Source organism: Eschrichtius robustus, chromosome 13 (assembly GCF_028021215.1).
Source record: "Eschrichtius robustus isolate mEscRob2 chromosome 13, mEscRob2.pri, whole genome shotgun sequence".
NCBI classification, from domain to species: Eukaryota; Metazoa; Chordata; class Mammalia; order Artiodactyla; family Eschrichtiidae; genus Eschrichtius; species Eschrichtius robustus.
In genome coordinates, this window is record NC_090836.1 from 6,476,125 (window position 1) to 6,490,810 (window position 14,686).

At 48.5% G+C, this 14,686-nt stretch overlaps 1 protein-coding gene across 3 annotated transcripts; it reads left to right on the plus strand.

Annotated features, from left to right (window-relative positions):
• The first annotated feature begins 9,953 nt into the window (after positions 1–9,953).
• Positions 9,954–14,394, plus strand: CD27 (CD27 molecule). 3 transcript variants are annotated; one of them, XM_068561280.1, is made up of 6 exons: positions 9,954–10,089; positions 10,278–10,409; positions 12,869–13,021; positions 13,229–13,318; positions 13,584–13,703; positions 13,926–14,394. In XM_068561280.1, the coding sequence occupies exons 1-6, from the start codon at positions 9,954–9,956 to the stop codon at positions 14,048–14,050; spliced, it is 756 nt and encodes a 251-aa protein (XP_068417381.1). In that variant the 3' UTR covers positions 14,051–14,394. The 3 variants fall into 3 exon arrangements, with proteins under 3 accessions (XP_068417381.1, XP_068417382.1, XP_068417383.1); XM_068561281.1 differs by having other exon boundaries at positions 10,278–10,382; XM_068561282.1 differs by lacking the exon at positions 12,869–13,021.
• Positions 14,395–14,686: the final 292 nt, after the last annotated feature.

The following is a 14,686-nucleotide window of genomic DNA, read 5'->3' on the forward strand; positions in this document are numbered from 1 at the left end:
GATTCTATCAGGTGTTTTATTTGTATATGTGTATGAATATATAAATATATTTATATATTTTTTAAGTTTGTATTGTGAACTATACCAAACGTACAAAATAGTAGAGAATGGACTTGAGGACACGGGGAGGGGGAAGGTTAAGCTGGGACGAAGTGAGAGAGTAGCACTGACATATACACACTACCAAATGTAAAATAGACAGCTAGTGGGAAGCAGCTGCATAGCACAGGGAGATCAGCTCGGTGCTTTGTGACCACCTAGAGGGGTGGGATAGGGAAGGTGGGAAGGAGACGCAAGAGGGAGGGGATATGGGGATATACGTATGCATACAGCTGATTCACTTTGTTATACAGCAGAAACTAACACAACATTGTAAAGCAATTATACTCCAATAAAGATGTTTAAAAAAAAAGAAAAAATAGTATATAGAAATAATAATATGAAAACCGATGCTAAGACCAGTACATTAGCAGAAACTTAGAAGCTTCCTGATCATATCTTTCTTCCACCAGCAGGGGAGGCAGCTCCGGGTTGTGTCTCTCACGCCCTTACTTTCCTTTCTAGTTCTACCCATCGTGTGTATCCCTGAACAACAAAACTGTTTAGTTTTGCCTTGTTTTATACTTCATATATATAGAATCTTACTTATATCCTTTTCTGTGGCTTGCTTCCCTCACTCAATATCACTCAACATTATGGTTTTATTTATTTGTTTACTTGTTTTTTTGCAGTGAAATATGCATAACATAAAATTGACCATTTTAACCATTTTTAAGCATACGATTCACTGGCATTAAGGAATACATTCACATTGTTGTACAATATTATGTTTTTAAGATTCATCCATACTATCGTATGTGGCTACACGGAGGTCACTCATTTTCATTCCTCGAAAGTATTCCATTGGGTGAATATTCTGTTAGGGGAATCTACTATCATTTATTATTCAATCTACCATTTATGGACCTATGGGTTCTTTTGTTTCTTTTTCTTTTGTTATCACACATATTAGTGCTTGAACATTCTTGCATGTATCTCCCGGGGCACATGTGCAAGAATCCCTAGTGCATATAATTTCTGGTGGAACTGATGGATTTTACTGGTTTAATTTTCTATAAAGAGAGGCTATGAACATATCAATATTACTTGTATAACTGAATTTCAATTTAGAAAAAGACAAGTAAAGAAAGAAATTGGGATGTTTTCAGAGAGTGAATGGTGAGATGGGAAACAGAAAGGAACAGGAAGAGCACCTGAGGCGTGTCTGCAGGCTGAGGGTATCGGCAAGCATGAATTCAGTCCAGCAGCGTGTACAGAGCACCAGTACACGCCAGCTCTGTAAGTGCTATGGTCGGCAGTGGGCCGGGGTTCAGGAGACGTGTGTGTTCTCCTGACTTCGCCACAAAGAACAAGTCATCCTGCCTCCTTGGCCTATGGTTCTGACATCTGCAAAATGAGAGGATGGACCCACAGGATCAGAAACCTCCCTTCCAGCTCTGCTAGTTTGGGATCCTAAGCAGATCAGAGCAGTGAGACAGGGGCTCACCACCAGCAGTTCTATCTAGAAGCCAGAAGGAGAGGGCCTGGGGCCCGGATAGGAAAGAACTCTGCTTTCCCAGGATCCAAAAGAGGACTAAACACAAGGATGGGGCCCAGCCCTAGCGAGCCAGTGGAAGCCATGTGGTGGTAAATGGTTAACAGCTGCTCTCTTGATTTGTAGCATTTTCTGACTTACTTGACTGTAAATCCTCCCACCACAGCCAATTTCAGGCTACCAGTGTGTAATGAGCTCAGAAGATTCTTGACAATGTAACAATCAGGCTTTGGCTGGACGGTGCTGGCTGACTCAGCACGCCACTGGGAGATGAACTAGCCATGAGAGGTAAGGGCTCAGATGACACCCCACAGACCAGCGGGGGAAATGAAGGCAAGTGGCTCACAGGACTCACGGTGCTTCAGACTTGGTGCAAGTCTGGGGAAATCATGGTGTTGCCTCCGAGCAGGGAAGATCACTAGGCTGGTGTGTGTACAGTCGTCACTCATCTGGGTGGGCAAGAGGAACCAGGAAATGCCAGGGCGCAGGAGCCCACAGGGCGGGGTAGAGGCCCCACCCCCTTGCAACATCACTTTTCTGCGTAACCAGGGCCCCCTGAGTGTAACTTGTGGAGCAGACATACTGCGCGGCCAGCTTGCCCATCCTAGTGGGTCTTTGTCTCTTTCATGCTCCTTTGGTTCGTTCCCAGATTAACTGGCTGTTCCCTCAACCCCGTGTCTTGGGACTTGCGGCCTCAAACACCAAGAAAGGGAGGGAAGGAATGAACATTTCTTGAGTACGCAAAGAGGGCAAGGCACTTCATTCGTATCGTTACAATTAATTCTCCCAACATGACACAATCCCCAAGCAGATGCAGACTTGATTCAGAGAGGTCCTGGGACTCGCTTGAGATGATTCAGGTAGTAACTGGCAGAGGTGCTTTTGGACCACCAATCTGTGTTATTCTGAAAGCCATACTCACTCCACCTACCCCAGGATCCTCCTGTCTAGGTGGGTATGGGTCCTGGGACCCTCATCTGTCCCTTTGCCCTGATGTCTTTGAGAATTTCCCCTTACTGGTTTTGCCCTTTGGTGGCTTTATAACTCGTAGTCAGAAAACCTCAACAGTCAGCACTCAAACCTTACATGTCAATTTACACAATATCTGAGTCCAGAAATCAGTTTTGTCTTAAACCAAAATTAATTCTTTAAACCATATATCACATACAATCACAAGCCCTAGAGCAGAAAGAGTGCTCAGGGAGGAGAGGGCCACAGAACACCTGTGAAGAGGGGACTTCTGGCTCCGGCAAAAAAAAAAAAGCCCTGAAAAGCTACATGACAATCTTTTACACGAAGAGTTAAGCCCTCAACAAAGGAAGGGAAACGCCAGGTGCCAGAGAAGCAGGCAGAAATGGATGTTGCTGGGGGAGGTGCATGAGCTGCCAAAGAGAGGCTCTGGTCCCCTGGGGGCTGAGTCTTTTAACACTCACGTGGGTCCAGAAGAGAAGACCCTGGGCCCCGCCAGACTGGAAGCTGGAAAACATACCTTCCCACATAGAGCTTGACACCTTTAGGGGAACTCTAGAAAAATCCACTCACCAACACGGAGCCTCAGCAAGGAAGCTTGTCTGTTTCCATCTGCCTTTTGGGTGAAGGAAAAATTGTCTTGAAAATGTATAACTATAAGCCTGTGCTCACTCAGATTTAGGGTTCAAATTCATTTTATTTTATTTATTTATTTTTTTTATTTTTGGCTGCGTTGGGTCTTCGTTGCTGCGCATGAGCTTTCTCTAGTTGTGGCGAGTGGGGTCTACTCTTTGTTGAGGTGCGCGGGCTTCTCATTGCGGTGGCTTCTCTTGTTGCGGAGCACGGGCTCTAGGCATGCGGGCTCAGTAGTTGTGGCTCGTGGGCCCTAGAGTGCAGGTGCAGTAGTTGTGGCGCACGGGCTTAGTTGCTCCGCGGCATGTGGGATCTTCCTAGACCAGGGCTCGAACCCGTGTCCCCTGCATTGGCAGACAGATTCTTAACCACTGCACCACCAAGGAAGCCCTCGAATTTATATTATCCACATGGTTGGAAACCTCCTCTGCCTCCAAGAAAATAACATAGAAATTAGTTTCAGGCCAGTAATATCTCTTGAGTGTCTGGTAAAATCAACCGCAAAACCACTTTGAAGGAACATGCCCTTGACCTGGGTCCCCGAGTATTCCAACAGAAAAAGCCTTGATGGACTCAAGATTCAAGATCAGAAAACTCACCTGAAACAGTCTGACCTAGAGCCCCTTTTCATCCAGGTCAGGCATTAAAACCAAATATTTGAACTTAGACCCCGAGCTCCTAGTCACTATATGTAAAGTATTGTAGCGAGATTTTTAAAAAATAATGAAACACATTAAATCACATTGCTCTTACTAAATATATTATTACTAAATATTGTTATATTGTATAAGATTTTGTTATATATTAATATTTCAGTGAGAACAAAAAGATCTTTTGTTGTAAATCAGTAAAAATATTATCTTTAAATATTGTTTTCTCCAACTTTATCTCATCCTTTTTATATTTTTATATGTGACTATGTAATTTTATCTTATCCTATTTAATGTCTATACTAATATAAAATTTATATTTGAGTATTATTATATTTATATTTTATACTAATATATATTTGTATATTATATTATATTTGAGTATTATATATTATTATATATCTTTGAGTATATAATCTATGACATTTATTTATTTATTTATTTATTTATTTTGGCTGTGACGCGTGGCTTGTGGGATCTTATTTCCCCTACCAGGGATTGAACTCAGGCCCTCAGCAGTGAGAGCACAGAGTCCTAACCACTGGACCACCAGGGAAGTCCCTATAATTTATCTTTAAATATTGCATATATTTGAGGATACATGCTCAAAATCATTTTATTGATGAAATACAAAATCAAAAAAGTTTGGAGACCATGAATTAGAAATATACTTTTCTTTTTAAGCACATATGGAACATTTACAGTCACATACTAGGCCACATAGCAAACCTCAAACAAATGCCAGAGGATCTATATGTTCTCATTTTCTGTAGCTGCCAGAACAGATTACCACAAACTTAGTAGTTGAAAAGAACCCAAATTTACTATCAGAGTTCCATAGGTCAGAAGCCCAAAATGGCTCTCACTAGTCTAAAATCAAAGTGTCGGCAGGCTGTGTCTCTTTCTTCCTGGAGGCTCCAGGGGAGAATCAGTTTCCTTGCTCTTTGTAGTTTCTAGAGCTGTCCATGACTCATAGCCCTCTTCTTCCATCTTCAAGGTCAGTAGCATCAGGCTGAATCCTCCTCACGGTGACACCTCTCTGGTTCTCTCTCCTTCTCTCTTTTACTTGCTATTACATTGGGTCCACCTAGCTAATGCAGGATAACCTTCCCAACTCCAGGTCAGCTGATCAGCAACCTTGATCCTGTCTGCAGCTTGAATTCCCCATTGCCATGTAACAAAATATATTCAGTTCCAGAGTTAGAGACATCACTGCGGGACCAGCATTCTGCCTACCATATTACACGTATAGATGTCATTCTCTGACCACGTTAAAATAAAATTTAAGTTAATATAAAAGAGAACATTTTAAACCTTAAATCTAGACATTTTAAAATATACTTATAAATAATACATAGGTCAAAAATAAATAATAATGGGGAAAAATAAACCGACAATAATAAAAACACAATGTAGCAAAACTTATGAGACATAGCTAAAGCCATTCTTAGAGGGAAGTTTATAGCCTTAAATGTATATACTAGAAAAGAAGAAAATTTTAAATTAATGAACCAAGCATTCAATTCAAGAAATTAGAAAAAAGAAAGGCAGAATAAACCCAAGGAAAGTAAAAGGAAGGAATAAAAATTAGACCAGAGTGTAAAATGAAACAAAGCAAAAAAATAATAGGGAAACAATGAAATCAAAAGGTGGTTCTTTGAAGGAATAAATAAATTAGACTTATTTCTGGCAAAGTGTATCAAGAAAAAATGAGAAATTATAAACAAATATTGGGAGAGAAAATAACTACAGATCTAGTGGTGATTTTAAACATTTATGGCCATAAATCTAAAACAGATTAAATAGACAATCTCCCAGAAAAATATAGCCTACCAAAACTGACCCCAGAAGAAACTGAAAATCTGAATTAAATCAGTAGTGAAAAACCTACGCTCAGAATACACACACACACACACACACACACACACACAATTCTACCAAGCCTTCAAGGGACAGATCACCCCTATTTTATATAATCTGTATTTAAGAAAAGAAAAACTACCACTGATCAAAAGAAGAGAAGTGGTCAAAGGAAGAATAGGGTGGTGTCTGGAAACCCAAACCAAAGGAAGAAACAATTCTCAGGTAGGTGGGAGCTCAGAGCCCACATACCTCAGCTAAACTCTGCTTCCTGGCTGAAACACCCGCCAACCCTCCCATCCCTGCACCCTGACTCTCCCCTTCATGGTGCGGCAATAATGGCCATTGCTAAGAACTTCACATGTGTCTTAGACATTATCTGATCAATGTCTGCCTCTCACTGTTGTGTCAGCTCCACAAGGGCAGAAACCAGCTGTTTATTTTTTTTCTACATTGTGTCCCATTACTTAGACGGTACCTGACACAGAATGGACATGCAACAAATCCCTGTCAAATGGATGAGGAGTGGAATTTACAAGGTCCGTGTGGCCTTGGGCCCTCCAAAACTTCGATTTTATAATTGTGGATAGAACTGCCAGGGAACAAAGCTGAGGCTGGACCATCTAATATGCTAGGAGATGTCTCCTTACATGCTAGGAGACACTAGGAGCTGGGATTGAAATACTGAAAAGTGGTCAGAGGTTGGAAGAACTGCCCAGAGTTGGTCAGTCCCCCGTGTCACCCAGACTGAGGAGTCCCAGGGGTGCAAACTACAGAACTGGGATGTGAGCACCCAGACCCTTAAGCAGCCCACCCCACTGTCCTGCCTAGTTGGTCTCTCAAAGCCTTGCTGGGAAGGAGTATCTAAAGTGTTGGGGGCCTGGGGGCGTCGGGAGAAGAAGGAATGGAGTGGAAGACAAAGAAGACTAGAAAAACTAAGGGTTTGGTTGATAAGACTGGGGAATATGATTTCTGATGTCTATGTAATAGAACAGAACTTCCTTCTAAGGGAGAGTTTAGTTCCGCTGAGGACTTGATTACAGATTTATAAAGGGCCAAGACTGATATGGGGATTAGGGACGGAAGAGAGTGGACGGATGTTGCCTGACAGGTTTCTGAAAGGTGGTCTGTGGCAAAAGGAGGAGAGAGGACAGCCAGGATGCTCGGTGCCCCTACTGCTTCGTGGGAAGGACCATTAAGAACCAGAATATCCAAAATGCAATTTAACTTGTATCCTTATGAGATCTAAAGCTTCAGCAAAATTCCGCCACACCTAACAGATTTCTGCTTATAGTTGGTTCAGAGGAAAATTCAAGAAAGCCCTGTGTCCCCAATCTGGGGCCTGTGGTGGGGCAGAGGTACAGGAATACCCAGGAGCAGAGAGGCAGGCACAAAGCTTCAGCTGAAAGAGGAAGCAGAAGCAGAGGTGACCATCACACCGGACCCACTGGAATCCGTGCAAGTCCGCAGCACTGCCTCTTCCCACTCTGCCCGGGACCTGCCCTGACCGGAAGACGCAGGGTGTCTTGTCTAGGGATAAGGAGTAAGGGGACCCCAGCTGACATCCAGGCTGCCTCCCCTGCTCCAGATTACCTTCTCAAAACTAATGAAAGTTGTCAGAGGTGAAGGGCTTCTGCGGCCTGTCTCCGTAGATGCAAGAAAGGGAGGGAGCTGCTGGGAAGAGACCATGTATCTCGGCCCAGCCGGGAGTGGGGAGAAGCTGAACCCCAAAAGAGAAAGAGATGGTGGAGGACTTGGGGGGAGAGAGGTCAGCAGGCTGCACCTACAGGGTCTGTAGAGAAGAGAAAAGGCTGTCCAGTCCAGGGGGCCAGCCCAGGACAGGCCAAGGCCCACCGGAAGTTGGTGCAAAAAGCACAGAAGGCAGATGAAGTCATTCCATTCATCCAGAAAAGAGACAGGACCAGAAAACTGGCTTTCCTCCTCCTGGCCAGCAGTACTCCAGGAGAGCCAGGCAGACCCTGCTCCTACCCTCCCCCCAGCCGCCCAGAGAAGTGATGAGTAGAGGAGGGAATGGGCCTTGGCCCAGAGAATGGAGACCCCCGAGGGGGAGCCCAGGGTCTAGTGGAGGCTGCTAGTTCTCAGCATCCTCAGTTCCCCCTTTTGGCAAGTTTCTCCCTAAAGGTCCCCAACACCTTGTCGTTCTTCCAGGGTCTCCTCCATCCCCACACGTCTCTCCATGCCCGCCTTGAAGTTTAAGACTAACAGTGGAGCTTCCCTGGTGGTGCAGTGGTTGAGAATCTGCCTGCCAATGCAGGGGACACGGGTTCGAGCCCTGGTCTGGGAAGATCCCACATGCCGCGGAACAACTAGGCCCGTGAGCCACAACTACTGAGCCTGCACGTCTGGAGCCTGTGCTCCGCAACAAGAGAGGCCGTGACAGTGAGAGGCCCGCGCACCGCGATGAAGAGTGGCCCCCACTCGCTGCAACTAGAGAAAGCCCTCGCACAGAAACGAAGACCCAACACAGCCATAAATAAATAAATAAATAAATAAATAAAAATTAAAATGGAGATTTCTTTTTAAAAAAAAAAAAAAGACTAACAGTGAAGGGAATTCCCTGGCGGTCCAGTGGTTAGGACTCTGAGCTCTAACTGCCGAGGGCCTGGGTTCAATCTCTCATGGGGGAACTAAGATCCCACAAGCCGCGTGGCTGAAAAAAAAGACTGACAGTGAAGATATAGACCATAATCTGGGAATGCGGGCAGGACTGTTCATGACAGCAAAATCCTCAGGTCCCAAGGGTAACGCTCTCTGAGGAGGGAATTCAGGCACCCGGCCAGATATAGTCAAAAGGATGGTTTCGCACAAGTAACTCTTCAAATCACACCCCTGTGTGGCTTCCCACTTGAGAGGACCGTCCTGAAGAGTAGAGGAGGTCGGGGAAAGACAGGAGGTTGGAAAAAATGAAGAGAAAGGAAACCGAAGAATGAGACAGAGAACAGATCTAACAGAGGAGCCCCAGGGGTGTGAGATTTTATGAGCAGTGTGGAAACAACGGCAAAGCCCCTGAATGAAAAAATGGCCTGGAGAAAGAAGCCAGTCTTTGGGGAAAGAGGAGGGGTGGGGGGGGCGGTGGGCTGTATGACCCATGTGTTCCTGGGACTCAAAGAGGGGAAAGTCCAGCTATTTCCAATATCCCCAAATCAGTCTTCCCAGGAGAACCACAGATTTAGGGAAACAATGACCTATAGGATCAACATTTAATCCCAAGTGCCCACGGCTGGGAGAGCAGACACCCAGGTGCTCCAGGACCAACGGCGAACACAGCCAGAGGCGGGAAGGGGAGGATAAAGACGATAGGAGGGTGAGGGGGGCCAGCTGGGAATGGGTGGCACCCGTACCACAGGCTGGCAGGACGGTTAAATGATCATGTGTGAGCTCCTAGCACACAGCCTGACAGAGAAGAGGCACAGGTTTAAGTCTCTTGTTTGCAATTCTGAACAATCAATCCGATAGCAAACTCTTTTGGCCATGAAACCAGACGTCAGTTGATGTGAGGCTGGCTAGACTTGTTATCCATCCCCACTGAAAGAGTCAACAGTCTTGCTGCAGAAATGCTGTGCTTGGTGGTGAGCGCTGCTCCAGCCCCGTGAGGGGGTCGTGTGGTGCTGGTTTCTTCCCCAAATCTGAAAAATTCTGAACGTGTCCGATCCCCAAGAGTTTCAGATAAGAGTGTGCGGACCCGTACTCAGTTCTGGTTTCCCTGCCTTCCCTAAACTGCTGATCTTTGTGTAAGAAGCGGCGTGGGAAGAGGCGTGGGGACACGCAGCTGTGAACAGGGGGGCAACGTGGGCATCTTTGTGTGCAGGTGCTTGAATAGGAGCGTGCGTGTCCACGCACATCCAACGTTTTATAAAAGCGGCGGGCAGAGTTCAATTCTTCACGAGCGGAAGAGAGACAGAGGTCACAGAGAGGCTGGCGTGTTGGGGGCGTCTTTGAAGAGAGCAGGTCTTCTGACAGAGTTTGCCCTTTAATGCTTTCCCAGCACCCAGTACCCAGCGCATGGGAAAGGGGGAGGGGTGGCGGTAGCTGCCTGAGCGAGAAACAGCTACAGTAGAACTTCAACTGCATCAAAGGTCAGCCTGCCACCCAGCTCGGGGACAACTCTGAGAAAACAGGCCCGGGAGGTGCAAAGAAGAGGCGCCAGCACCTGGCTGGGGAGGTGCCAGCTCCCCCAAGGCCCGAAGTCGGCAGCCACGGCAGGAAGAGCTCCCCGGGCAGTAGCCATGGCCCGGCCACCTCCCTGCTGGCTGTGGGTTCTGGGGACCCTGGCAGGGCTCTCAGTGACCCCAGCCTCCAAGAGCTGTCCGGAAAAGCATTACCTGGCTCAGGGAGAACGGTGCTGCCAGATGTGTGAGCCAGGTAAGAGGAAGCCTTGCCAGGGTCTAGCTGAGTATGGAGAGAGAGGACCAGGCTTGGGGTGGAGGGACGCAGAGAGGGAGTCTGAGCTCAAGCAAGGAGCAGAATCCTGCAGAGGCCAAGAGGCAACACCTTGAAGAGGGTGAGGGAGCCGCCTTCCCTGGGCCTTGACCCTGGACCTCTGCTCACAGGAACGTTCCTGGTGAAAGAGTGTGACCAGCATGAAAAGGCTACTCAGTGTGATCCGTGTACACCGGGGGTCTCCTTCTCGCCAGACCACCACACCCGGCCCCACTGTGAGAGCTGCCGGCACTGTACCTCTGGTGAGACGGGCAAGCATTTGGGGGAGCAGAGTGGGTACGGAGAAGCAAAGAGGGGGGGAGTAGGAGCTTCAGTTGCTTCAAGGCTACGGCAAGTGGAGCCCGTGGTGGGAAACGGGGCACCCTGGGCGGTGTGTGTTGATGTGGTAGGGAGAGCTGTGATGGAGTGATTCAGGGAAGGGGCAAGCAGAATTTGAGGGTCTGCTGAGAAGGGGTCTATGGCTAGGATCAAGACAATACAAAGTAGGAAGTTGCTGTAGGACCCGAGATCTTAGACGAGCCTCCTCCCCACTGATGAACAGGCCGTATTCTCAGAGTGCACATTTGTCTGGAACTTGGAAAACATCTTTCTAAGGACATAACGATACCAGTCAGTGGATAACAACCTTTTTTTGTCCAAAAGCCAATTCAGGAAAATGAATGTGTATGTGGCTTGTGTCTTTATGTATTTTGTAATTTCATCTTTTTCAAAATTAAGAAATGAAATAGCAGCAGCTGTGTTATGAATACTTTCATCATTTCTCCGTTTTAGCTAGAAGTTTAAAAACTATGTATGTACCAGTGTACATAGATCAGCAGATCTAAAGTGGCCCCTTTGAACAAATATTCTCCAGCAGGACACTTTGGAGGACTATTTAGCTGAACCACATTACTCGCCTGTAAATGCATTGGTCTGACTAGGCCTTTTAATACTGTATTCTTGAAAATAAATACGAGGGTTTGCTGCTGCAAATCAGTCAAACGGCAACATATGAAATACACGAGAGGTGTTCCTCAGTCTACTTAACTTACAGATATGATTGTTCATGGATGCTTCTCTCTTTTTGGCAACAACCTGGGCAAAATTGGTATTTTTTTTAGTCAAAGCCTCCCCAACTCACTCTGCAGGCCCCAGTGGAAGGCCTTTTCCCAATACTGAGCCAGTCCGAGCTCCCTCCACTCTGCTCCAGACCAGCCCAACCCACGATCCTCCTCTGTGAGATTCAGCCCACAGATCCCTGAAGCACTCAGGCAGGGCACTGGAAAGAGGCTGAATGGGTTTGGTCCTCTTGGACCTCAGTATTCCCATCTGTAAGATGGACAAGTGCCTGAAATCAGCATGGAATTCTGTGCACAGGTTATACATGGTGAAGAGAACTCCCAGGTTTCTGGAGACTCCATTGAAAACAATGGCACTTCACTCATTTTTTAACCAATCCCAGCCCCTTCTTTAACCCTTCCCATCCCTTTGGGTAGATACCCTCTCTGATCTTCTTCACCTTTCCTACCTATTCCCGTCTCCACCACCACCGTTCCCTCCTCCATCACTGCTCTTCCTGTGCAGATCCTTGTCCAGACTGGCTCACAATTCCTGGTGAGCCACAAGGAAACCAAGTTCTAGTAGCAACTATGAGTCAGAATTCAGAAAGGAGATGCCACAGGGGCATAAAGATGAGAAGGAATTTACACCCTTTCCTGACAAAAGGCGCACACTAAAGAAACTGGGAGGGTTGGTATCCTCAGACGTCCCTTTCTGCACCCCTCTCCCACCTGTCAGGGCTCCTCTCCCTGGGTTCTCACGAGTGCACCCTGCCCCACCAGGCTCCCGCTCAGGCCTGGCCCACATCCGGGTGCCATCACCTTCCCCAGAGTCACACTTCTCTTCTCACCCCCAAACACCCGTGAGCCCAACCCATGCAGCGCCCTTCCTACCTACCTCCCCCAGCATCACCAATTGGCAGCCACGCAGCACCTGCCCTCTACACTTGAATACAATTTATATTTTAGAGGCAAAGGATGTCAGTAAAGTTAAAAAACCTATTGGGGACCACAGCAGCACCATGTCCAATTGCTAAAAACTGGAAACTACCCAAATGCACACCAACAGTAGAACGGATGAATAAATGGTGGTGTATTCACACAGGGGAACACTAGATGGCAGTGAGAACGCACGATTTGCAATCACCCTCAACACTATGCATTAATCTCGCAAAGAGCTGAGTAAAAGCAGCCAGGCACAAATGAGCACACGCGCATGATTCATGCATATAGCTCAAAAACTGGCAAAACCAACTTGTGGTGTTAGGAAGTCAGTAGCTATTCTCGGTGGGGAGGGTGTTAGTGACTAGAAAGGAACACGACTGGTCATCTTGTTTCTTAATCTGGTGCTGGTTACACCTGTGAGTCCAATTTGTCCCAGTTCTCAAGCTTCACACTTGTGACATGTATACCTCTCTATAAGTATACTTCAATAAGAAGTTCTAAAAGCATCAGTGAGTGAGAGGAAAAATTATGTAAGCTGTTTCTACTTCTGAACCGTGAATTTTCTAAAAGGTCTGAGTTTTTTATTGAATAACAATAACACAAATGGCAAAGGCACTGGGTGACAGTGGGGGAGGGGCAGGCCGGGGGGGGGGGGGGGTTGGGGGAAGGGGATTAAGCCAGTGGACCCTGTGTGTTCCCTCCCTCTCCTCTGTCACCAGGTCTTCTCATTCGAAACTGCTCCCTCACCGCCAACTCGGAGTGTGCCTGCCCCGAGGGCTGGCAGTGCAGGGACAAGGAGTGTACAGAGTGTGTTGGTCCAGCCCAGGCCCCAGACCCACACCCACAACCCTCCCACTCACCTTATGCTGAAGGTAAGTTCTAGGCAACTCTTCGTCTGGTCATTGGGGGTAAGGGTCACACCACAACCAGCACCCCCTCTCCCATGCCCAGTCCCACATATGTTGCCTCGCCCGCCTGTCTCGGCCTTCGCATCTCCCCCAGGCCCGCTTAGGCCTTCAGCCTAGCCTTGTGCCCTCTGGGGCCCCCTGCGGCTGCCCATCTTGGCTCTGTTTTTCCAGAGATACCAGAGGCCAGGACAGGCCAGCATATTCGGACTCTGGCTGATTCCAGGTGGCTTCCTGCCCCAACTCTCTCTACCCACTGGTCACGTGAGTTTTCTCCCCACTCCCCACCCCGAGAGAGAGAATGCACACAGGAGGGTCCAGGAGCCAGCCAGAAAGCTCCTAGGAACAGGGGTAAGAAGAGAGAGAAGCAGAGTCCAGGGATTAGGAAAGGACATGGTCCAATGGTGGGGGTAGGGGAGGAAGGTGGGGAAAGGGGAGAGGCAGGGGTGACAGGAGGGCTGGGCTGAAGGGAGTCAAGGGCTAGGCCCTCCCCCAAACCCCCTTGTGACCCCTGCCCATCCCATCACAGCCCAAAGGTCCCTGTGCAGCGCGGATTGCATCCGCATCTTTGTGCTCCTCTCTGGAATGTTTCTTGCTTTCACCATAGTCGGAGCCCTGTTCCTCCATCAACAAAGAAAATATAGATTAAGTAAGAGACAAAATTCAGGTTTCTGCACCCCACCCCACCATCTCGGCTTTGCCTCCCAATCTGGAACCTCACTGAATCTCTCCAGCTCCATCTTTAGCACCCTGTGGCCTCTCTTCCCCTCCTCTAAGCTGGGGCCCTCCTGACAGCCCGCCTTTGCTCACCGCTTCTCCCTTCACCCATCCTCCACCGCCGATCAACGCTCATCTGATTCTCCCTCTGCAGACACGAGAGAAGGTCCAGTGGCGCCTGCAGAGCCTTGTCCTTACAGCTGCCCCAGGGAGGAAGAGGGCAGTGCCATCCCCATTCAGGAGGATTACCGAAAACCAGAGCCCGCTTCCTACCCCTGAGCCAGCGCTCGGCGGAGGGGGGCCGTCACTGCAGTCAAGTCCTAGCCTCCATCTCAACCCACCCGCCATCCAGGGGGATCGAGAGCCGGCACCTCCAATTTCAGCACCACCCTCTCATCGGAACCCTTTCGTGTGTGCCGACTTGGGAAACTGTCCTGTGTGCCTTTTCGAGACTGGCAGTGGCGAGGACCCAGGGGAACGAGGTGGAGGGCGGGAAGCGGGAGCCCGGGTGTGTCAGCTGCACCCCTGTGCTGCAAGAGGGCTAGGGCTCCAGGTGGAAGACATACTTCCGCCTACGGTAGGCCCACGTAGTGTACCGCTGACCTAGAAACTCGGCGAAATAAAGAGACAGACCTCAGCGCCTGCAGCTTTCCAGCTCTGAGATTTCAGTCTCCCCACGCAGGCCACGCCCACCCTGCTTGCAGACCCGCGATCTGGGGGCGGAGCTTTCTCCCGCGCAGGCGCGCTGGGGCCCACGCGGGTTGGGGCGCGTTGGGGCGGGGCGCGTTGGGGCGGGGCGCGTTGGGGCGGGGCGCGTTGGGGCGGGGCGCGTTGGGGCGGGGCGCGTTGGGGCGGGGCGCGTTGGGGCGGGGCGCGTTGGGGCGGGGCGGGGCGCGTTGGGGCGGGGCGCGTTGG

Coding starts and splice junctions, on each gene's coding strand:
- CD27 (XM_068561280.1), top strand. CDS start 9,954: ATGGCCCGGCCACCTCCCTGCTGGCTGTGGGTTCTGGGGACCCTGGCA. Junction 10,090..10,277: donor CTGCCAGATGTGTGAGCCAG/GTAAGAGGAAGC, acceptor CTCTGCTCACAG/GAACGTTCCTGGTGAAAGAG. Junction 10,410..12,868: donor CTGCCGGCACTGTACCTCTG/GTGAGACGGGCA, acceptor CTCTGTCACCAG/GTCTTCTCATTCGAAACTGC.